The following is a 23,656-nucleotide window of genomic DNA, read 5'->3' on the forward strand; positions in this document are numbered from 1 at the left end:
AATCCTCCATAGCACTCCCTCGTTGGTGATGCTGTCTCTTCAAGTGATGTACAGGATCTTACATAGGCAGCGCTGGTGAAAGATGTCCAACTTGGGTGTCGCCTTTGCTGTTTTCTTCCATGTCTCACTTGCATAGACTGTGGTTGGTACTACTGTGGACCTCTAAAGACGGAGCTTCGTGGCCATGTTGATGGTGTCGATTTCCCAGACCATGCAGAGCCACTGGATGATTGATACTGCTTTGCTGATACTTGTGTGGACACCGATCCTTCCCTCACTCTCCCCTGCTTCCTAGGTAGGTGAAGTGGTTGACGTGTTGCTCATTGGTGATGGAGGACCTCACTGCACCCAGTCATCATTCACTTGGTCTTCTTACAGCTGATGCATAGACCAACCTTGGTGCTGCTACCGTCAATATTCATTGTCATGTCTTTGACCACACGTGATTCTTCAGCCAGCAAGTTGATGTTGTATATAAAATCCAGGTCCATCAACCAGTAGTGTTGCCATGGGATGCTAAAGTCTGCACCCACGGTCGGCTTCTTCAATTAAATTGATAACCAAGATTAAAAGTAATGGGGAGATGCAATGAAGGAGTCCATGGTACCCATGCAGATCTGGATACAGCAGCAGTATAAGGCTTTGAAAATGTTTATATACTGTTCCTGAATGCCCTACTGTCTTATGAAGTACCAAAGTGACTACTGATTGTTGCTATCAAAAGCTTTCTCGAAATCAAGGATGTTGATAACAAGCAAAATCTGAAATTCAAGGCCCTGCTCTGTTTTACAATGTTCCTGAGCATGAAGATCTTCTCACAACATTATCCTCTACCCCAGAAATCTTTCACGTTGGGTCAGTGATCCATCATTCTTTGTTGGTTCCTCTCTTTAATTCAGTGGTGACTTCTGAACTCTCCTTCGTCCCACTTTGAAAGATTTCCTACTATTTCTCGCTATTGCCGATGTCAGTAGTACTTAGAATTTGTTGGGGAGGACAGTTCAAAATTGTATGAAATGTCCTTTTTTCTTTAGTTTCTCCTTTGCACATGGCCTTTGTGATTCTGTGGTTGTTGCCTTCAGGTGGATCTTGCCGAACACTGGGTGATGATCAGATTCTACATCAGCACCTCAAAGAGCCTAGTCACCTTGTTGGGATGTCCTCCACCTGTGCTGATGCATACACAATCAATTTTGTTCAAGGTGCTATCATATTTTTTAGGGATGTCCTTATGTTTGAAGAAGGTATTCGCAATGCTGAGCCCATTGCTGTTGCAGAACGGCAACAGACACTCAGGGCTAGATTCTCCGATCTTGCGGGTATGTCCACAGTATGGTCTGGTCTTACGACCAGAAAGTCGGCGCTGGCCCTGCACCGATCCTCTGTCCGTGGGCAGCTAGCAGCTGTGCAGTGCATTTCCTGCGGATACTGCCGGTGAATTACTGGGTCTGTGCCCGCGCATGCGCATGGCGGCGGCTTGCGGTGGCTGCGCCATGCAACATGGCACCGGCCGCGCACGGACCCGGCCTGCCAAAAACTGCCTCACTGTAACCAGCCTCACCACCCCCGCACCACCTCATACCAGTGTTTCCCCCCCACCCCCGACTGTGGTGGCGCTGGACTCAGTCTGCAGCCGCCACGCGAGGTCCCTGAACGGTGTGAGCACACGTGTCCCATGCCATCGGGGCCTCGGCCCATCGGGGAAGGAGTATCGGGAGAGTGCCTCTGGTGATGTTCTGAGGCTGTCCCTGTGCCAGTACACCGTTTTTGAGGGGGTGGAGCATTGCAGAAATGGCGCTGCCCCCGATTCCAGTGTGAACGGGGATTCTCCGACCGATTGCCAAAAGAGATTTTGGCGTCGGCGATCAGCGAATCCAGCCCTCGCTATTTCTGTTGCACATACTTTCTGATCCATGAGGCCAATTACACTGTCCAATCTTCATTGGTTGTCATCAAGCTTAGCGTTTAGGTCACCAATCAGTGGCCGGGTATCTCGTCCAGCGTATCCTGCAATTGGTGATAAAATTCATCTTTCTCCTCCTCTGTGTCTGTCTTTGCCAAAGCCAATCGCAAGCCTGGTTGAAAAATGAAGATGGTTGGATGTGGGGCTATCACCCTCAGCCTGTAAAAACCCATAATTGGTCGAGAAACAGCAGAAAGTAGCCATACTGGCAAACACTGGCAAAGAAAGGAGGTCAGAATGCACGATGCACGTATGATGGGACTGGATGAAAACGGGAAGGAAGCCTGATCATTGACAACCCAATCGTCAAAGCCAAAACCATCGTCAGAATCAACAGTGGGATCATCCGAACATTCCTCCACCGTCCCAGGTGCTGTGAGACCTATTTATTTGACATCTTAGACAGCAGCAAGGTCAAGGACAAATCAGTGGTGAGGGTGTGACGATCCTCACTCTGGGTAAAAGAAACACCATACCCATGGTATTATATATAAAAGTAGTGTTTAAGTTCATATCAGAAATTAATTTACTTGTTTCTACTTCTCACTAAATGTCAAATGGTCAAGATTCCAAAAAATTAACCACATACTTTAACTCATACACAGTAATCCTCTCATTTTGAGTAGACCACCTTTTGTACTGTCTTGAACCCATCTATACAGCAGGCAAAATTCCTGATTAGGCACTCGTCCTAGTCCTCATGCTTAATTTTAATTTGTTGTAATAGCACTATTGACAATTTTCTCACATGCCTCAATCCCCCTATTATATTTTTAGGCTGTTGGTGCACAGAGTGAAGGAAACTGTACAAAAAGTTAATGAGAATTGAATTTGGATATAAATAACAAAAATATCTACTTTATTTAAATTAAGTGGAGAATTACTAATAGTTTTCTGATGTTTACCATTACTTTTTATTATTTGTTTTTAATTTGCTGCAGGTATTTTAATCTGGCACCCAGTCTGTAAACAGGCTGCCAGGGCTGAAGAAAAACAGAAGGTAAGGAGAAAGAAGCATTAGTCCGTTTGTAACTAAATGATGAGTTAAAAACCTACTTGCCATACGGAGCCATTATTGTTCAAATTCTAATAACTCATTACTCTTTGTTTGTTCTCGTAGAACTTCTTTATTGCTGAATGTATTCTTTGCCACATTGCAGGTTTGATTTGTAAGTTCCGAAAATGAAGTTTGTACTTTTGAGCTATAAACACAGATTTCTTGTGTTAGTTAGATACTGAGTTTTATAATCTATATTTCTATAATGCCTTTAAAGTAATATGTTAACATTTCCAATACACACTCTAGGGCAGGATTTTCCCATTGATAGAACTGGCAAAGCCAACTTCACAGAGATAGGGACGCCATTTTTATGGGCACCCCGATCTGCATTTAGAGTACCCAATCCTTTCCATCCAATTAAGGGGCAATTTAGCATGGCTAATCTACCTATCCTGCACATCTTTTTGGGTTCTGGGGGTGAGACCCATGGAAACACGGGGAGAATGTACAAACTCCACATGGATGGTAACCCGGTGCCGGGATCAAACCAGGCCTTGGCGCCATGAGGCAGCAGTGCTAACCACTGCACCACCTTGTTACCCGGAAAAATTTAATATAACACAACAATTGACTAAATTGCACAGAGCATTGGATCAGGTACGAAAAGTGGTGTTAAACTCGGTAGCTTCACAGATGCCTTTTTGCCATTTTCCCCATCGAGTCTGCACTGCCCCTTGGAAAGAGCACCCTACTTAAGCCCATGCCTCCACCCTATCTCCGTAACACAGTAACCCCACCTAACCTTTTGGATGCTAAGGGGCAATTTAGCATGGGCAATCTACCTAGCCTGAACATCTTTGGACTGTGGGAGGAAACCGGAGCACCTGGAGAAACCCACGCAGACACGGGGAGAAAGTGCAAACTCCACTCAGTCACCTGAGGCCAGAGTTGAACCCAGGTCCCTGGAGCTGTGAGGCAGCAGTGCTAGCCACCGTGCCACTCCTCGACGTTGTCGCAAAATATTGCAATTGCCTGGAAACGAGATTCTCACCGGCGAGATGTTGTTTCCTCATTTTCCCCGCCTCTCGCGGTGACAAAGTGAACTTCCCACCCACAAAGAGCGGTAATTGCCCGTGAAGGGGGAAAGTGATGGCTGTGAATATTGGGGGGGGAGAAAGTGCCCGCAGTTCTTCGTCAATTGTGGGGAGGGGGGGATCAAGAACCCTCTGCTATTTGTTAGTTGTGGGGGGGGGGGGACAGGGAAAGAGCTCCTGCTTTCTCCCTGTTTGCGGTGGGGGGGGTGGGGGGGTGCTGTGGAATCAACCCATTGCTTGCAGAGGGATCGTCCGTATCTGTGGGGAGGTGGTGTAGAGTTCTTTTTAATGCAGATAGGTGCAGTTTTTAAATACGGTGCCCCAATTTGTGGAACCGGCCTTGCTGGCTCTATTGAGATCTGCCCCTCCAGAGTGATGCCATAAATCATGCCCCCAGACTTTCTGTTCACTGAATGCCAGAAAATTTGGTTTTCAGTCAGAACCCACCACTGACAAAATATGGTAAAATTCTGTCCTTTCAGTGTGACTTCTGGAATAAAAGAATAATAGATCAAGGCTTGAGATTTACATGGAGCCTGAGACCTTACGGAATTAGTGGAGTCTGAATGTGAACATGTAAAAGGTGGGAAGTCAAGAAACTACAACTTGAAATGAAAAATGTTTGGGTGTCTATTTTCCAGATATTTAGATAATTGAGCATAGCTTGTAATTTTAAGGTTGAAATTATGTAACGTATTGTTTTGCCTCTAGATCACCCGTACTTCTTCTGAGAGCATCACATCTGCTCCAGCGTCAAGTACTTCAGGGTCCCCAAGCCGTATTATCTATGTAAGTTTATTCAGCAGTGCATTTAGATAACCGATACTCATCTCCAGTAATGCCATAACCTACTTAAATACTTTCAAATAATCCTGCTACAAAATTCTTACAAATTAACACAAATTAATATTTTGAAAGTTTGTATGCATAAGAAATGGGAAGGTAAATAAGCCAAGTACATTGAGGACTGGAATATTTATCTCCCAATAAAAAGATTTGAGATCGAATAATAGTGTTTTATAAAGTTAACGCTATGGTTTGTCACATGGACATCCCCAACAGTCTTAGCTTGGATTGTTGCCAGTGGATTGAAAATGAGCGATATACAGCCCCGTATGTAACAGTCAAATACACTTTGTGTACATATTGAGCCAATCCAAAAAGTAACAATAGATGATCCGTTGGGGATGTTTCTAAGCACAAATATTCTCTACCTGGCTACCTAACCTGAACTGGGTGAGTTTGGGTTGGGGGAACGGAGTGGCGGGAGGACACGGTACTGTGCAAAGGAATGGGCAAAGAGGTATGAAGAAAGTGAAACGACAAATGCTTGCCACTTTTCGAATAACTTAATTTCTTGAGCACGTAATATTATGCTAATATGGAGCTCAATTTGTTTATTTAATGATTACTATCAACATTATTACTGGAAGGAGGATTTCTGATAAATGTATTATGCTTTGTATATCTCTATCAATAACTTAACTTCAGGGCTGAAACGTTTTCAAGTCAGAATTTCTTGACTCTTATCAGAAATCTAAGTCACCATCCAGAAGCAATATTTTAATTTGACCAGTATTCGTTTCACAGCACCAGGGTCCCAGGTTCAATTCCCGGCTTGGGTCACTGTCTGTGTGTGATGTGTTGGGCAGGCTGGGTCTATGTGGACTGCGTTTGATGCAGTGTAGCGAGAGACAGACTTCCAACACTTGATGAGATGCAACACGATTTTATTTAACATCTAACTATTTTACATGTTAAACTGTGGGTTGACACTATGCTGACTTGACTGGAGACCTGAGGCTAACCTGACCAGACTTACTGACTACCACATGGTGTTTGCACTGGCTATGCTCATGAGCTCGAACTGTCTCAGAGACTGGATCCTGAGAGAGCGTGAAAACTGGTGCCCTCTGGCTTTATAGTGGCCGTGTCATGTCTAATGATTGGCTGCTGTGTTCTGTGTGCTTACTGGTCATCCTGTATGTGAATCCCTGCCTGTCTGCACTCCATTATATACATGGATGTATATTGTGACATCTTCCCCCTTTTTTTTTTGAAGTTTGTGTTCAGATAATAAATATTAAGCTGCATGTATGTGAAGATGTGTATGTGTACTTGACTATATACAGAATATGTTAAAATGGACTTGTATACATAGGAAGGTGTCGCTAGTGCAGATATAAGGCAGATGAAATGGTAAAAAAACAATATTTACAGATGTCAAAACGATGAGGTAACAAAGTAGTGCAAACATTCGGTCTATAGGTTTAGTCTCTGTGGCTGGCGACGAATTCTGGTTGACTGCCTCAAGGGTGGAGCAGGGGCCGCCTGCACTTGGATGCGCGGGACTGCCGCTAATGTAGTGGTCACAGAGGTCGGCAGGATTGCTGGTAGATTGGTGGCCCCGTGGCAGGGCGCGTCCGGAGGAAGCAGTGTGCGAGGTGGGACATCACGGTTGGGTGGCGGGCGTGGAAGTCTGTGCAGCGCCCGCCTGTTGTGTTGTAGGAAAGAGCAATCAGCCTTGCGGACGAGGAACGATCTCGGGGCCACTTGCTTGACCACCACAGCTGTGGCAGACCAGCTGCCGTTAGGCAGCTGTGCATGAACTCGATCAGCAGGGACCAGCTCGGGGAGATCCGTGGCATGAGTGTCGTACGCTGATTTCTGTTGGGCCCGAGACTGCTGCATCTTTTGTATGACCGGGAAGTTGTCCAGGTCGGGAATGTGGATGGCTGGAACCGTTGTTTGCAGAGTGCGGTTCATGAACATCTGCGCTGGAGCCAACCCAGTGGACAGCGGGGTCGCTCTGTATGCCAACAGCGCCAGGTTGAAGTCGGTGCCTGAGTCTGCAGCCTTACATAGTAGTCTTTTGACGATGTGGAACCCTTTTTCGGCCTTCCCGTTTGACTGCGAGTAGTGGGGGCTGGATGTGACGTGACAAAAGTTGTATACCCGGGCAAAATCAGAGCACTCCTGGCTGTAAAAACAAGGGCCGTTGTCACTCATCACCGTGAGTGGTATCCCATGTCTGGCAAATGTTTCTTTGCATGCCTTAATCACCGCCGCCGACGTGAAGTCGGACAGTCTCACCACTTCGGGGTAATTGGAAAAGTAGTCGACCAGGAGGACATAGTCACGCCCCTTGGCGTGGAAAAGGTTGACACCGACTTTTGACCCTGGGAAGGTCACTATCTCATGTTGCTGCAGAGTTTCTTTAGGTTGAGCTGGCTGAAATGTTTGACATGTAGAGCAATTGCGGACTGTCTTGGCAACGTCCTGGCTGATGCCCGGCCAGTAGACTGCCTCTCAAGCTCTGCGTCAACATTTCTCGACCCCCCAGGTGACCCTCGTGGATTTGGCCGAGCACCATCGCTCGCATGCTCTGCGGAATCACGATTCTGTCAAGCTTCATGAGGATGCTGTCTACCACCGTCAGATCGTCCTTGATGTTGTAAAACTGGGGACACTGTCCCTTCTGCCAAACATTCGTGAGGTGCTGCATCACCCGCTGGAGCAGAGGATCCCTGGCTGTTTCCTCGCGAATTTGAATGACCCTCTCATCAGAGGCCGGAAAGTTGGAGGCACAGAATTGCACCTGCGCGTCGATTTGACATACAATGCCAGTTTGCTCACACGGTGTGGTGATCGACCTGGAAAGGGCATCTGCAACAATTAGTTCTTTGCCTGGGGTGTAGACCAGTTCAAAATCGTAGCGACATAGCTTGAGAAGGATTTGTTGTAACCGTGGCATCATGTCATTGAGGTCTTTTTGGATGATGTGGACCAATGGCCTGTGGTCCGTCTCAACTGTGAATTTAGGGAGGCCATATACATAGATATAGATATAGAACAGTACAGCACAGAACAGGCCCTTCGGCCCTCGATGTTGTGCCGAGCAATGGTCACCCTACTCAAACCCACGTATCCCAACAACCCCCCCCTCCTCCCCCCCAACCTTACTTTTTAGGACACTACGGGCAATTTAGCATGGCCAATCCACCTAACCCGCACATCTTTCGACTGGGAGGAAACCGGAGCACCCGGAGGAAACCCCACGCACACACGGGGAGGACGTGCAGACTCCGCACAGACAGTGACCCAGCCGGGAACCGAACCTGGGACCCTGGAGCTGTGAAGCATTTATGCTAACCACCATGCTACCGTGCTGCCCGAATAGTCGTGGAACTTGTCAATTCCTGTTAGGAGGCCCAGGCATTCCTTCTCAATCGGAGTGTACCATTGCTCAGTGGGCGTCATGGCTCTGGAGGCATATGCAACTGGGGCCCAGGAGGAGGAGTCATCCCGTTGGAGGAGCACCGCCCCAATACCGTCCTGGCTTGCGCAATGGATATTTTTGTCTCCTTGGCGGGGTCGAAAAACACCAGCACCGGGGCTTTGATGAGTTTTGCCCTCAGCTAACGACATTCTTTCTTATAAGCGGGCAGCCACTGGAATTCTGTCGACTTTCTGATGAGATGGCGGAGGGCTGTGGTGTGGGACGCCATGTTGGGAATGAACTTCCCAAGGAAGTTGACCATCCCTAGAAAGCGGATGACCGCCTTCTTGTCCTCTGGGGTTTTCATGGCGTTGATTGCCGAAACCTTGCCAGCATCTGGCTGTACGCCTTGCTGCGTCACCCGCTGGATGTGGTCATAAAGGAATTTGATTTCTGATTGACCGAATGAGCATTTGGCCCTGTTCAGTCGGAGGCCATGCTCATAGATCCTGTGGAATACCCTCTTGAGGCGTTGTGGACCAGATTATGACATCGTCGACATACACTCTCACCCCCTCGATGCCCTCCATCATCTGTTCCATTATGCGGTGAAATACCTCTGAGGCAGAGATGATGCCAAAGGCATTCGGTTGTAGCAGTCGCGACCGAACAGGGTATTGAATGTACGCAGCTTGCGACTGGATGCGTCCAGCTGTATTTGCCAAAACCCCTTGGAGGCGTCCAGCTTCATAAAGAATTTGGCATGTTCCATCTCGCTGGCTAACTCTTCTCGTTTTGGTACCAGGTAATGTTCCCTCATGATGTTGCGGTTTAAATCTTTGGGGTCGATACAAACTCGAAGCTCCCCTGACGGCTTCTTGATGCAGACCATGGAGCTAACCCAGTCCGTGGGTTCTGTGACCTTTGATATGACGCCCTGGTCCTGGAGGTCTTGCAACTGCTGTTTGAGGCGGCCTTTGAGGGGTGCCGGCACCCGACGTGGTGTGTGAACCACAGGGATGGCGTTTGGTTTCAGCGGGTGTGCCCATACCTTCGAACACGCTATGGTACTGCGCTATGATGCCATCAATTTGCACCTGGAAGTTTTCATCAGGTGAGGTCGTCTCCTGTGAGGATGACATGGTATGAACTCGCTGAACCAGGTTGAGGGGTTTGCAGGCCCGAGCACTGAGCAGGGATGCTCTGTCAGGTCTTACGATCTCAAATTGCAGCGTCGCTTTAAGTGACCTATTGGAAGCTCCGAGTTGGCACGAGCCACTGGCAGCAATGGCATTGCCATTGTAGTCAAGGAGCTGGCAGGCCGGTGGAAGAATTCTTGGTCTGACGCGGATGGTGTCAAGATCGGATTTCGAAATGAGGTTAGCTGATGCGCCGGCGTCCAGCTTGAAACGGATGCGAGCCTTGTTAACTGTGAGGACAGCACACCACTCTTCGTCAGGATCGACGCTTAGGATTGGGAAGTGTTTCACCATCTTTGAGAAAGGCAGCGCATGCTTAGTAATGATGCTCACCCAGAATGGGGATTTGAGGCACTCGCCGTCAGGATCTGTTGGGCTGTCAGGGTCGCCGTCTGGCACAGCCTGCTGTATCGAACGGACGCTTCTGCGCCGTGGCTGGGATTGCTGGAGGCTGGGCAGTGGAGCAGATCTGCAAAGGGCTGCGTAGTGGCCAAGCTTGCCACACTGTAGACACCGTCGTGATTTTGTCGGACATTGCCACTTTAAATGGGCGGAGCCACAGTTCAGACACGTCATGCCGCCAACGTCAGCACGTTCCGTGCGCCAACGCGCATGCACAGTGCGGTCGAATGACGTACGCACCTGCGCAGGCTGGTCGTCGGTCTCGCCGTCCCCTCGGTCGTGGCGCACATGCATTGGAGCCCGGGAAAAGCACGCAAAATGGTCACTCTCATCAAGACTCAGGCCCTGCATTTGTGCGATGGCCTGCACCCTTTGTGTCTCATGGGGGGTTAGCTTTGCCGTTTCTGCCACCCTGATGTGGGAGTACCGGTTGTTAGCATGCTCGTGGAGAACGCACGTTTCAATGGCGATAGTGAGGGTGAGCTGCTTGACTTTCAGAAGCTGCTGGCAAAGGGAATCGGAGTGGACCCCGAAAACGATCATGGAATCAGTTGTCGAGTCATAGTTACACGACTGCGCGAGGATGCGGAGATGGGTCAAAAAGGATTGAAAAGGTTCATCCTTACCCTGAAGCCTCTGCTGGAAAATGTACCGTTCAAAGCTCTCATTCACCTCAATGTTGCAGTGGCTGTCGAACTTCAGCAGGACTGTTTTAAATTTCGTCTTGTCTTCGCCTTCAGCAAATAGAGTTGGAACTTCTGTTTGAAGATCTTTCAATTTGCACTGAGGTTGCCGGCAATGCGGAGCTGCGGAGAAGGGCGGACGTTTTCCATGTCACCGGATCGCTGTTTGCTGGTCAACGTTGATTCACTCAAGGTAGGTCCGTCAATTTTCAGCATCCGTACCTGGTACCATGATGTGTTAGGCAGGCTGGGTCTATGTGGATTGCGTTTGATGCAGTGTAGCGAGAGACAGACTTCCAACACTTGATGAGATGCAACACGATTTTATTTAACATCTAACTATTTTACATGTTCAACTGTGGGTTGACACTATGCTGACTTGACTGGAGACTTGAGGCTAACCTGACCAGACTTACTGACTACCACATGGTGTTTGCACTGGCTATGCTCACGAGCTCTGACTGTTTCAGAGGCTGGATCCCGAGAGAGCGGGAAAACTGGTGCCCTCTGGCTTTATAGTAGTCGTGTCCTGTCTGGTGATTGGCTGCTCTGTTCTGTGTGCTTACTGGTCATCCTGTATGTCAATCACTGCCTGTCTGCACTCCATTATATACATGGATATATATTATGGCAGTGTGGAGTCTGCATGTTCTCCCCGTGTCTGCGTGGGTTTCCGCCGGATGCTGTGGTTTCCTCCCACAAGTCCCGAAAGAGTTGCTGTTGGGTGAATTGGACATTCTGAATTCTCCCTCTGTGTACCCAAACAGGCTGCTCCTCCAACCAGAGATTCTTCTTCTCCTTCCAATTTACTTCCGAGAGGCTCCCTAATGAGCCCATCAGCAGCAAGTACGGGAGATAAACAATTTGTGATTAGGAGAGAAGTACCTTGTTGCATCTTCAACTTCACTTGCCTGTCTTACTGGGATTATCAACAGAGGTGCTGGGGCCATATAGAGTGGTTTTGGGAGCCATAATCCAGCCCCTGTGCTGTTGGCTGGCCAAGCCTCACCTCGGTCTTGGAGCTAGCATTCTGGGGTGCTGCCTCCTCCATGGAAGCAACATAGGTTGCTTTGCACCGTTAGAACCTAACGTGAACAAATCTCTTCCCTAATGTAGAAGCCTAATTATTTTTTTTAAAGTTTAGTTGCACTCAATGGTCTCATATTTTGACTTGAAAATGTCCAAACCCTGAAATTACACTATGTGGTACTAATATGCAAAGCTTAACATATTTATTTTAAATCCACAAGCCATGTATTTTGGCAGTGATGCTAACCCACATATTTCAATGCCTTTGCTGAAGTAGAGGATAAATCCATTCAGATGAATTCATTAACCATACATTAGCTTTCCTGTAATTTTAGGTCACAGGGTTTGTTTAAAATTGTATGTAATGCATAGTTGATGTTCATTTCCATCAGAGTTCTTCTGATTGTCCATAAAAAAGTTAAGTTCTAGTGGGAGATCAAGTTTTAACCCAGTATGCTTTCTTGTGTGCGTCTGTAATTAAATACAAATTGCATTAAATAATTCAAACTTCCCTGATATATTGATAACTAATGGAATAATTTGACCTTTAAAATAATTAACACTGTGATATTATAATTAAAATGACGCCTACAACTTCTGGCACCATTTTAGATGGTGGAAGCTTACTATATAGTCTTCAAAAGGAGTTGAAATTCTTGCCTTGCAGAAACTGGATGTGCTGCTCCTTTATAATAAATGGAAAGATGTAACTGTGTTGCAATATTTATATCATGCATGAGCCATGAATTTTCTTGGATTTCCCTTTCTCTGCTCAAAGAACCAATAGTGCTTCAAAATCCTGTTTACATGCATAAAAAAAGCTCCCACTAGATTCTCAGCAAGGTTACAACAATGGAGCAGGGGCAGCTACAAGGAAATTCATGGCCTAAATTTATATGGTCAAATATATAGTTATATGTGTGGCATATTCCTAAATGACTCTTGGCTATTTATTTCAATCAAGTTTTCTTCTACACTAGTTTTCCTTGGATTCATCAATCAGTGCTCCAATATATGAAATAGTTGTCTACTTTTATTCCTCTGTTTTCTTCATTCCCTGCTCATTATCTCTTGCATCCTTCTTTTGTTCTTCCTCTCTTAGGCCAAGCTAGATGATGAGATTCTTGACTACAGGGATTTGGCCGCTCTTCCCAAAGTTAAGGCCATTTACAATATTGATCGTCCTGACATGATCTCCTATACGCCGTATATCAATTACTCCACTATCAATAGGCATAGCCTTGGGGAGGTACTGAAAAATTCAGCAGTCCTCAGGAGACCTTGAATCTGAATATTATTTAAGATGTGGTATGGATTTTTATACTGGACATTCTTGCACCTCTTATTTTGCAGAATAATTCATGATAATGCTCACCGGTAGTTAAAGTGCCAGTAATGATTTATCATGGAATGAGCAAAATTAAATAATTGGGGACAACAGAGAAAACTGTTTGTCTCATCAGTTTTATATTAATATATCAAATTAGGGAAGGACAAATTCACCTCTAATCTGCTGTCTTTCCTCAAAGGACCAGCTACTCTCTTCTTCAAAGCAATATAAGCACCATGTCAAAATGGAATTTTGTGGGGATTGACATGTTCAACCACCATGTTTTACAATTTGCCTCCACTTTGTATGTTGGTTATATTTCTGACCAAAGTCTGACTGGTGATTAATCGAACGTTTTGCACTGAGTTAACCAGCAATAGTGTAAAATGAGCTACATGTTAGGTAGCCAAACTTACTGTGCTAAACTTTTCATTACTTGTCCAGAGAAAAATCCAGGCCAAAATTGGTGCTAATTGTGTAAAATGAATTCTGTATTACAGACGTTTTGAATTATTATGTAAAACCGTCAGGTACAGATTGTCCTTGTGCATTGCACCAGGTGCTGTACGGTATTTGTATAAATATTGCATAAGCAAGCACTTAGATTTGAAGCTGTTTTCAAACTTTTCCATTGTGGTTGCAAGTTGACTAACTGCAATGGCATATCAGCTGAAATCAGGGCAATAGTTCCATACCTACTCATGTACCTGCTTTCGCTGTGGCTTCAAAGTTGTGTGATAAAGTTTATTTGGTGTGAATGTTCTCTGTTCACAATGGGTGATTATTTTTCTCTAACGATAAACCAACTTCAAAAATAGATATTTGTCAAAACAGGAATATTTCAAAAATAAGAAACTTTTCTATGCCAAATAAGGAATGACCAAAGATGTTTTTAATAAATGAATGCAAAATTATGCAAAGATATTTGGCCAGTTCATGGATATATAATATTTAATATGCATACAAAATTATAAAATCTAATGCGTGTAGAGAAATTTAGATTTTGTATGTGAGCACCGTGGCAAACAATGTTTGAACACGACGGGCTGCATTCTCTGCCTTGTGATGCCAGAAATGAGAATTGTAATTGGGTGGAGAATTGCACAAAAAGGAAAATAATCCATTTTGACGCCATGCTCCGGTCCCTCGCTGGCGGCAATAATGAGGTTTGCGCCCTGTTCTAGCGGATCAATGCAAAACCATCATTTGTATGGATTTTAAAATTGTTAATGGCTTGGACACTTCAAGCTCCACCCCTCCACGATGCTCCTCCCCTCTTGGTGTGAGTCCTGCAGTCGCGGGTTAGTGCAAGTATTTACAAGCGGGGCCTAGGCACCAAGGCAGCGGAACGGGAGGCTGATAAAACTCTGAAAAAGCCTAAAATAATGTCAGCCTTGCTGTGGGGGTGGCTGCCTAGGTCGGGGCAGTAGCAGGGAACAACTTTGTGCCAAGTGCACTCGGGGTGTTCCCCTCGGGATCAGGGTGGCCTGGTTAGACCGTCGTTGCTGCAGTATGTGTTTTAAGTGCACCGCTTTGGTGTTACTTACAGGTTCCTGGCTGCTCACACTGCTGAGTGCTACACGTGTCCTTTGCAAGCTCAGAGACCCCCTAGTCATCTGGGAGGCCACCCAAGCCACCCCTCTGGACACCCTCATACACCAGCTGCATCATCAAGGGGGTGGATGTGGCCAAGCTCAATCAGGGGCCCGCCAGGTGCTGCCACTCCTCAGAAGCGATGCCCCACTGGAGAGGAAGCAGGGGATAAGCAGAGCTCACCCCAACCAGATAACATCTGCACCGTGGCCTTTAGAACCCTCCCTGGTTCTCTGGCCTCTCAGGACAGAGGCCTCACCAGTGACCCCCACCCTTCAAGCTCACCAGTTGACTCCTCCTGATGAGACTGGCAGTGCTGACTGCCTCTGGCACCAACTCCCAGGCACTGTTCAGGAGGGTAGGCTTGAGTTTGCAGCCCATCCTGGGAGGAGGGTGTCCCTCCTTTCCTCACTGGCACGGAGCAGGTCTTGTATGAGCCATATTTGTAGCTGCAGTGCGTGTGTGGTAAGTGGAGTGATTAGAAACGGCTCCAGCTGTCAGATTCTTTTGGTACTAATTCTGGCCCCGGGGGTTACACCGCCCACTGAGCTGGGAAATTCTCTCAATTAGTACTGGCAGAGTGCTGGACATTTGCATGTCCTGACTCACATTACCGAATAGCACCCCCAAAGGAAGTGTGAATCGCATGCCATTCAGTCCCAGCAGGAGCACTTGAGGCTCGTTTATCCCATCTCGTTGCGCCTGTTGCCAATCCCATTGCAGCGGGTGAATAGCGGGAATGGCCAAAAAACATTTCACGCCAGGCGCGAACCATTTTGCCATTCACCCAGCCAATTCTGACGAGGAGCTCAAGGCTAATTTGCATGCATTTCAATCTGATTAGCGAGATTAAAGTCAAATGCAGCAGCCTGCCGGGAGTCACCCAACCCTCCCAGTGAGAAGTCATATGGGCGTTGTTTATTATTCCTCTACAAAAACAAAAAGCTGGCGCAATAGCTTCTGTAAAGAAGTAAAGAGGTGAGTAGCCTTTCTATTTACCTGAATGAAGCTCATGGGAGTGGGGAGGTGGCGCACACTTCAGGATGGTTGGGTTGTTCAGGGGGGGCCAGGTCGGGTGTTTTCCCTGGGCCGGGGTGGGGTGGTTTGCATCTGTGAAGCATCCAAGCCATCTTTAAATATTGTAAGGTCTCAAAACAGGGCTCCCACAGTTACAGCCGGTCTGTCCTACCAAACTCTCCCAGGAGAGCCCTGCTGCAGCTTCTCTCCTGAAAGTCAATTTCACCCCCTTCGACTGTGAGCAGCCTCCAGCTTCACAGTCGGGGGATTAGCCTTGATGTGATAACACTTTGGCCTAGTTGTGATAACACTTCATGCTCCTGAAATCTCAATTGCCTCCTCGAAGGGACAGGTGCCCTGTCTGAGAGGATGATTAGATGTCCTTCAATCTTTGATGCCTGAACAGCGTATTGTACTCAAGGTACGTCAGCATCACAGAGGCGGCTGCCAGTAATCAAACAGTAAAGAACAGGGCTTCACCACTGAAGACACTCTTGTGGCCAAAGGGTAATTATCTGGATGAGCAGAGGACAGCTGAGCACAAACTCCCTAATGTTGTTAGCAGAGGTTTTGGGTCTCTGGTGTGATGGTGTGCATAAGCAATCATTAAATAGTAATAGGTACGACCTCCAACCAGCAGGTGGCAGTAGAGAACAACCACGTGACACTGTTACCTCAGGGAGTCTGGAGATAGTTGTCATAGTGGATAGTCATATTTGTAGTAGATAACGTATAATTATAATGTAATAGTTAGTTAATGTTGATAATTTGAGGTTGGGGGGGTGGGGGGGGGGGGGGGGGGGGGGGTTGCGGAGGCCTCCAAATTGTTTGATCACCTAGAATGTTTGGCGTTTGAATGGCCCAGTGAAAAGATAGAGGGCATTTTCTCACCTTCCAAGTTTGAACTCCGATGTGGTGTTTTGCAAGAGACCCATAGGCTGAACAAGGGATGGGTAGGGCGAGAGCTGCGGCAACTCTAATTAATAAAAGGGTTCAATTTTCGGCCTCTTATGATTATAGCTGACAATAAGAATCTATATGTTATTGTATGTGGCTCCCTGGTGAGCACCCGGTTGGCATGGTTAACATTTACATCCCCAACTGGGGCGCTACAAATGTAATTAATTCACTGCTGCCCTCATCCCCAATTTAAACTCTCATCAGTTCATTTTAGATGGGGACCTGAATGCACCTTGGCTTGGATCTTTCCAAGCCTAAACCTTTTGCCCCATTGGGGTGGCCAGGGCTTTGTCGTCTTTCATGGCACAGATGGGGGTAGATCTTTGGCGTTTCTTGCACCCAAGGGCTAAAGAATTTTCTTTTTTTTTTGCATGTCCATCAAGTATGTTTGCGGATTGATGTTTTTTGTTCGAGATAGATCTTTCCTCCCTTCGATGTGGCGGCTGAGTACTCAGCAGTTGTTATTTCTGACCATGCCCCACGTTTCTGGATTTGTCGCGAGAGTCTGGCCCCACCCAACATCCACCAGGCAGATCAGACACACTATTAGCGAATTGAAACATTTGTCCACTGCCAGAAAGGACGATATAAGATTTAACACAACCGAGTCAGTTTCACTTTCCATTCTGTGCGAAGGCATAAGGTGGTCCTTAGGGGGGAAATTATCTCCTATAGAGCGCATTTGGTGAGGACAGCAAGGGTGGAGCAGCAGAGGTTGGTGGACTCCACCAGTACTCGCTTGATCCAACCCCGGAGTTCCTGGCAGTTACGGGAAGGCAGTGGCGTAGTGGCATTGTCACTGGACTATTAAACCAGAGACCCAGAGTAATGCTCGAGGGACCCAGGATCAAATCCCGCCACTGGAATGATGAAATCTGAATTCAATAAAAATCTGGAAATAATGAAAAGTCTAATGATGACATTGAAATCATTGTCGGTTGTCATTAAAGATTCTTGGGAGATTTGGTTCTGGGCAAAAGTTTATTTCTTGGATTCATCTGTTGTATGAGGCCCCCACTGCCAGTGTTTGTACAAATGCCCTGAACTCTGATTATTTTCCTTTGAGTAGGGCCACGAGGAACTGTCCCTACTCCTGTTTGTGCTGGCAATAGAGCCGCTTGTTATAGCGCTGAGGTCTTCTGTTAAGTGGAGGGGTATTGAGGGGGGAGGAGTGGAGCATTGGGCGTCCCTATACGCGGACGACCTACTCCTCTATATTACGTACCCTGTATCCTCCATGGACGACATAATGAAGTTGCATAGCACTTTTGGCCCCTTCTCTGGATACAAGACGAACTTAGGCAACAGTGAATGTTTCCTGGTCAACCCCCTTGCGAGGTGAGCTCAACTTGGGATGTTATCGTTTTGCCTTGACAAGACTAGCGTTCGTTATCTGGAACTCTGGGTGGCCTACAGCAGGGCCTCACTTCATCAATTAAATTACACCAGTCTGGTTAGTGGTATTAAGGCAGACTTGTGGAGGTGGAACAACCTTCCCCTATCCTTGGCAGGTAGGGTTCAGACTATTAAAATGAATATGTTCCTGCAATTTTTATTTCTCTTACAGTGCCTCCCCATTTATCTCCCAAAATCCTTTTTTGTTAAGGCCAACAAATTGATATTTTATTTTATTTGACGGGTAAGACTCCCAGAAGGGACAGTCAACCGGGGAATTTGGCCCTTTCCAATTTTCAGTTTTATTATTTGGCAGCGAATATTCAGAATATAATGTTATGATTTAGCGATCCCGAATCCATATGAGAAATGGAACCGTGCTTCTCGTCTTTGTACAATAGTAACTGCACCTTAACCTTTTTCCTCGAATCCAGTGGTGGAGTCTGGTCTCTTCCCTGAGAATTTGAAAGCAGTTTAGGCAGCATTCCAAGCTCCATTCCCTGTCAGCGCTCGCCCCCATATGGAATAATCATGTTTTCCTCCCAGCTGATTTGGACTGGACATTTAAATCTTAAGAATGAAGGGCCTCGAGAGGTTTAAGGACCTGTTTGTGGAGGAGAGGCTTGCGAGTTTTAACAACTTAGCTGAGAAATTCCAGTTCCAGTCTTTTTAGGTATTTCCAAATTCCCGATTTTTCATGTAAAGCTTTTCCCTCCTTTCCTTTGGCACCACCCTCTTCTCTGATGAAAAAGATTCTGTCTCTGGCTCGGCCTGACAAGAGGTCTATCTCGGACATATATGATCACATCCTTTCAACGGATCCTGCTCCATTGAGTGGTGGGAGGGTGAAATGGGAGGGTGAATTGGATCCCATTCTTAATGGTGAAGTGTGGAGTGAGGCCCTTCAGAGGGTTAACTCCACGTCTTCATATGCTCGGCTGAGTCTGATTCAGTTCAAAGTTTTGCATAGGACGCAGTTGGCCAGGGCTAGGATGAGCGGATTCTTCCCTGGGGTTGAGGGTACGTGTGAGAGCTGTTCTCGTGGGCTGGCTAACCATATGCATATGATCTGGCCCTGTCCCAAGCTGATAGGCTTCGGGACTTCTTTTTCTTTAATACCATGTCGGAGATATTATGTGTAGATTTGGATCTGTGTCTGCTGGAGGCCATATTCCAGGTGTTGGATTCGACAGTGATACAGTCTGGGGTGAAGGTGGATGTCTTTTACCTTTGCCTCATTGATATCCCAGAGGCAAATTTTGCTTGGGTGGAGCTCTCCCACTCCACTTAGTGCCTCTGCTTGGCTGGGTGACCTAATGTCATTTCTGCATTTGGAGAAGGTCAACTTCTCCATTAGGGGGTCGATGTAGAGGGTGGACCTCAGATGGCAACTATTTAATTCTTTTTTTTTAAGGAGTTAGTCACCGTCAGCTATTCAGGGGTTTAGGTTAGTTTTGCGGGTGGGGAGGGGGGGGGGGGGGGCGGCAGGGTTAGGTTAGTGTTTGTACCTAAGTTAATCAGGTGTGTGTTTTTTTTTCCTTTTATCTTCTATTGTATTTCTCTGATTGATTTGCATTGTTCTGATTATTATGAAAAATGGATTAATGAACCGTTTTTTTACAAAGACCCAGCCACCCATCAGGCTGAGGAGAGGGCCAGAAGGGCAGGCCAAAGACCTGCCATGGGTAAAGCTGATGGCCACACAGCCTCATCTCATGTGAAGGGATCGAGGATCAGTCAATTTGCTAACTGGCAGCACATGCCACAGAAGACTGCATCTCAACAGGGAGACGGTGCGTTCCCTGTGCCACACCCTCATGAGCACGGCACTCCGGTGGCTGTGATGGTCACTGCCGCCCTCAATTTTTAGGTAACTGAGGCATTCCGGGGCTCGAGCGGGGATCTATGTGACATTTCGCAATCAGCTGACCGGTGCATCTGGGAGGTTTTGGATGCTCTGCATACCCAGGCATCTGACTACATCCCCTTTGACCTGGACCAAGCCCACCAAGATGTACGGGCTGCAAGATTTCCCGTGGTTTCTGGGGTGCCACACATCTAGGGAGCCATCGATGGCACGCATGTTGCCGTACAAGCACTGGGGGCATCAAGGAGTGCCCTATATTAACACGCTGAATGTTCAAATCCTGTGCAACCACCACCTCAGGATCATGCACGTATGTGCACGCTGTCTTGGGAGCGTGCATGACAGCTACATCCTGGAGCAATTGAGAGATCCGCATTGTCTTCCGCGACCACCCAGGATGGCGGGTTGGCTCGTAGCGAACAAGGGGTACCCGCTGAGAACGTGGCTGATGACACCAGGGGGAAGGCCAGAGACCAAGGCGGAGATGCATTACATTGAGTCCCATGCTGCCACCTGTGCTGTCATTGAGTGGTGCATCAGGCTGCTCAAAATGCAGTTCCACTGCCTGGACCGCTCTGGCAGGGCTCTACAACATAGCCCCCAGAGAGTCTCCCAGTTTATGGTGGTCTGCTGTGCCTTCCACAATTTGACACATGTCTGAGGAGGACGACCACCAGGAGAAACTGGAGGAAGAACCCAATGTGGAGCTGGAGGATGGAAGATAGTCCCTCAGCAACTGGGACATGAATTTGAGGTCCTCGGCCTTGATCGTCACAGACTAAGCAACACGTTGGACACCACCACTCATGGCTCAGACAGCGTTCTCCACGTTTTTCAGTACGGTCATCACTCAGTGTTGCCTCGGTGTCACGCAATGCCGGCATCATCCCTACACCTGAAGGCTTTGGGACTCCTCCAATCGGCCTTGCACTCACTGGAATGTCGCTGACACCCCCTCCTGAATTTCATGTCTGTGTCTTATCATCTGTATCAGCTCCAGGAGAACCTTGTCTGTATGCTTGAATGCTGGCTGAGACCCAGCTTAGGCTTGGGATTCAGCAGACCTTTGACTGCTGTCACCCTTGGATGTTTCTGCCTCCACCTGATCTGCATTAGCAGCTATGTGGTGCTCACCATATTGTGTCCCCGAAGCTGTCAGTTCATGTCCACCGAGGTGTGTGTCTCTGCGCTGGTGGTGGGTGCAGGTGAAAGCGATGACGCATCGCGGATGTCGTCCTCGTGTAGAGGGGAGGTAGTGACTCCGGATGGCCTGACCTCATCAGATGGCGGTCCTGCAAAACAATGGGTGTGGGTTTAGTGAAAGGGAAGGATAATTGTCTGGGACATCAACACCTCACTTAAGACAGGTCATCTGGATGAAGGGGCAGTGGATCCTCACTTCTCTGGCACAGGACAGTCTTGTTGTGTCAATCATTGCTCTCTCTCCTCAGGCAACCCCACATAGAGGTCAATGGTGTATGAAATGGAATGTAAACAAGCAAGTACAAAGGGACAAAAGGAGCCACACTGCAACATTGAAACCGCAGAGCCTACTGAAACTTCATGGATGGTGAAATGCTTCTCCAAGAAACAAGCTGCAGAATGTCTCTGTTCTGAGAGATGATTTTAGGACAGGCAGGCTGTAACTGTGCTTTGCCCTGTTATAGAACATAGAACAGTACAGCACAGAACAGGCCCTTCGGCCCTCGATGTTGTGCCGAGCAATGATCACCCTACTCAAACCCACGTATCCACCCTATACCCGTAACCCAACAACAACACCCCCCCCCCCCCCCCCCAACCTTACATTTTAGGACACTACGGGCAATTTAGCATGGCCAATCCACCTAACCCGCACATCTTTAGACTGTGGGAGGAAACCGGAGCAACCGGAGGAAACCCACGCACACACGGGGAGGATGTGCAGGCTCCGCACAGACATATGGTGTATGGGCAGCACGGCAGCACAGTGGTTAGCACAGATGCTTCAAAGCTTCAGGGTTCCAGGTCCGATTCCCGGCTTGGGTCACTGTCAGTTCGGAGTCTGCACGTTTTCCCCGTGTCTGTGTGGGTTTGTTTCGGGCGTTCCTGTTTCTTCCCACAGTCCAAAGATGTGCAAGTTAGGTGGATTGGCCATGTTAAATTGCCCTTAAGTTAGGTGGGTTGCTGGTTTATGGGGATAGGTATGGGCTTAAGTGGGGTGTTCTTTCCAAGAGCCGGCGCAGACTCGATGGGCTGAATGGCCTCCTTCTGCACTGTAAAGTCTATGATCCCATGATTCCACAAACATGAAAGAAAGCAGGTCAAGACTTCACAGACCCAAAAAGAGACCCCCATCCTGGGGAAGCACCCCAATCCTCAACTCCCTTTAAAGGACCCTGCCCCCCCCCCCCCCCCCCCCCCCCCCCCCCAACATCCAGCCGGTGGCTGCTGTGTCCTTGTGTTCCCTGGAGGGAAGTGGAGAGGGATACTCACCTCTAGATTAAAATGAATGCAAATTAGTTATAATAAGTTTCTCTCCCTATGAGTGAGATCCTGATCACAATTCTCCTGACGTAGCGGAATTTATACCGGGCACAATGAGTCCGGAGAATCGCCCCCAGGTAATTTGGCCCAAATCCCAATGTATACACCCTGTGACATTTTTATGGTGGCAAGCTGGATGATGTGCCTATGCCCCACTCTCTCACAGCAGGGTGCCGAATAATATTTAAATCAGGCTCCCACATTGTAGTTGCGAATCTGATTTAAATTTAATGCTGGTTGGAAAACCCGGCAGCGAAATGAATATGGGAGCAGCCACGTCAAGCCGTTAAGTGCTTTTTATAGCAGGCATTGTAAAACTCAGGGGCGCGACTCGCGGGCGGGTGGCGGGAGGGTTGTGGAGCCGTCCATTGCGGCGCTCCCGATCATGCAAATCCGCGCACAACAGCTGCAGCAGCCGACTTTTAATAATGCCAGCTGCGAACGGCCTTCAAAATAGCCAGGAACAGATAAAAAGATTTGGCTGCTCTGCGCATGCGTGCCCGATCATCGGTGTGCATGCGCAAAACTATGTGCATACGCACCGATGATCGCGCACGCATGCGCAGTGCAGCCGCATTTGTTTTTATACGGTCGCAGCCTTTTTTTTTTTCAAGTTCGGGGTGGGGGGGCAAAGGGACCATTAGGGCCAAACGGACCCAAAACCATTTCCTCCATTTTTGTCAGCAACAAACAAGGTAAGAGAAAATGGTGGGTCGCGCAGGTCGGCCGGTGTGGGTCGAAAAGGTCGTTAATATCAGAGCAATAATATTCATTTACTGGCATTATAACTCCTTCCATCCTATGTCATTAATACTGAGGCGGGCAAGGCCTCGGATGGGAAGCCTACCTTTGCCCTAATTAAGGTCCTTAAGTCAAAAACATTATTGGCACTTAAGGGCCATTTCTCACTCCGCATCAATTTTTAGGCTGGCGAGAAGATTGGCCTTTGAGGGGAAGCATGAAAATTGGGCGTAGATTGAGGGCAGGGAGTAATTGTGGCACCTCCATTAAAAGCTCCCTTTTGACTTGGGGCACGCCCCCCCCCCCCCCCCCCCCCCAACACCACCATTAAGTTCTGGCGTGCTATGGGCCTCCCTTCCCACCCCGACCTCTCCCCGACACTCCTTCCGTCCCCCTGGCCGCAGGCCTTACCTCCCCTCCTCATCTGAGAACCCTTGAAACTTACCATGGGGTCCGTTCCTCGGACTTGGGTTCCGACGTCTTCCTGAACTTCCTCTTCTGTTCACTGCAGCACTGACTCATATTCGGGCAGAAATTGGTGATGGAGCAACTCTGAGTCGGCGGGGATGTGTTCCAAACTGACTCCTTGGATCACAGTCCTCAGGTGAATCATCTGAGGAAGGAGCTATGCTCCGAAA

The 23,656-nt window shown here is 47.7% G+C and overlaps 1 protein-coding gene across 7 annotated transcripts in view; it reads left to right on the forward strand.

Moving 5' to 3' along the window:
- The window catches only part of ablim2 (actin binding LIM protein family, member 2), a 432,986-nt gene that overhangs the window by 221,532 nt on the left and 187,798 nt on the right, over positions 1-23,656 (forward strand). For all 7 annotated transcript variants that reach the window (XM_038792087.1, XM_038792086.1, XM_038792085.1 and 4 more), the window contains exons 8-10: positions 2,905-2,963; positions 4,769-4,846; positions 12,692-12,838. In XM_038792087.1, the coding sequence (XP_038648015.1) occupies positions 2,905-2,963; positions 4,769-4,846; positions 12,692-12,838 (284 nt within the window). The remainder of the gene's footprint in view (positions 1-2,904; positions 2,964-4,768; positions 4,847-12,691; positions 12,839-23,656) is intronic.

Source organism: Scyliorhinus canicula, chromosome 3 (genome assembly GCF_902713615.1).
Source record: "Scyliorhinus canicula chromosome 3, sScyCan1.1, whole genome shotgun sequence".
In the NCBI taxonomy this organism is placed as follows: Eukaryota; Metazoa; Chordata; class Chondrichthyes; order Carcharhiniformes; family Scyliorhinidae; genus Scyliorhinus; species Scyliorhinus canicula.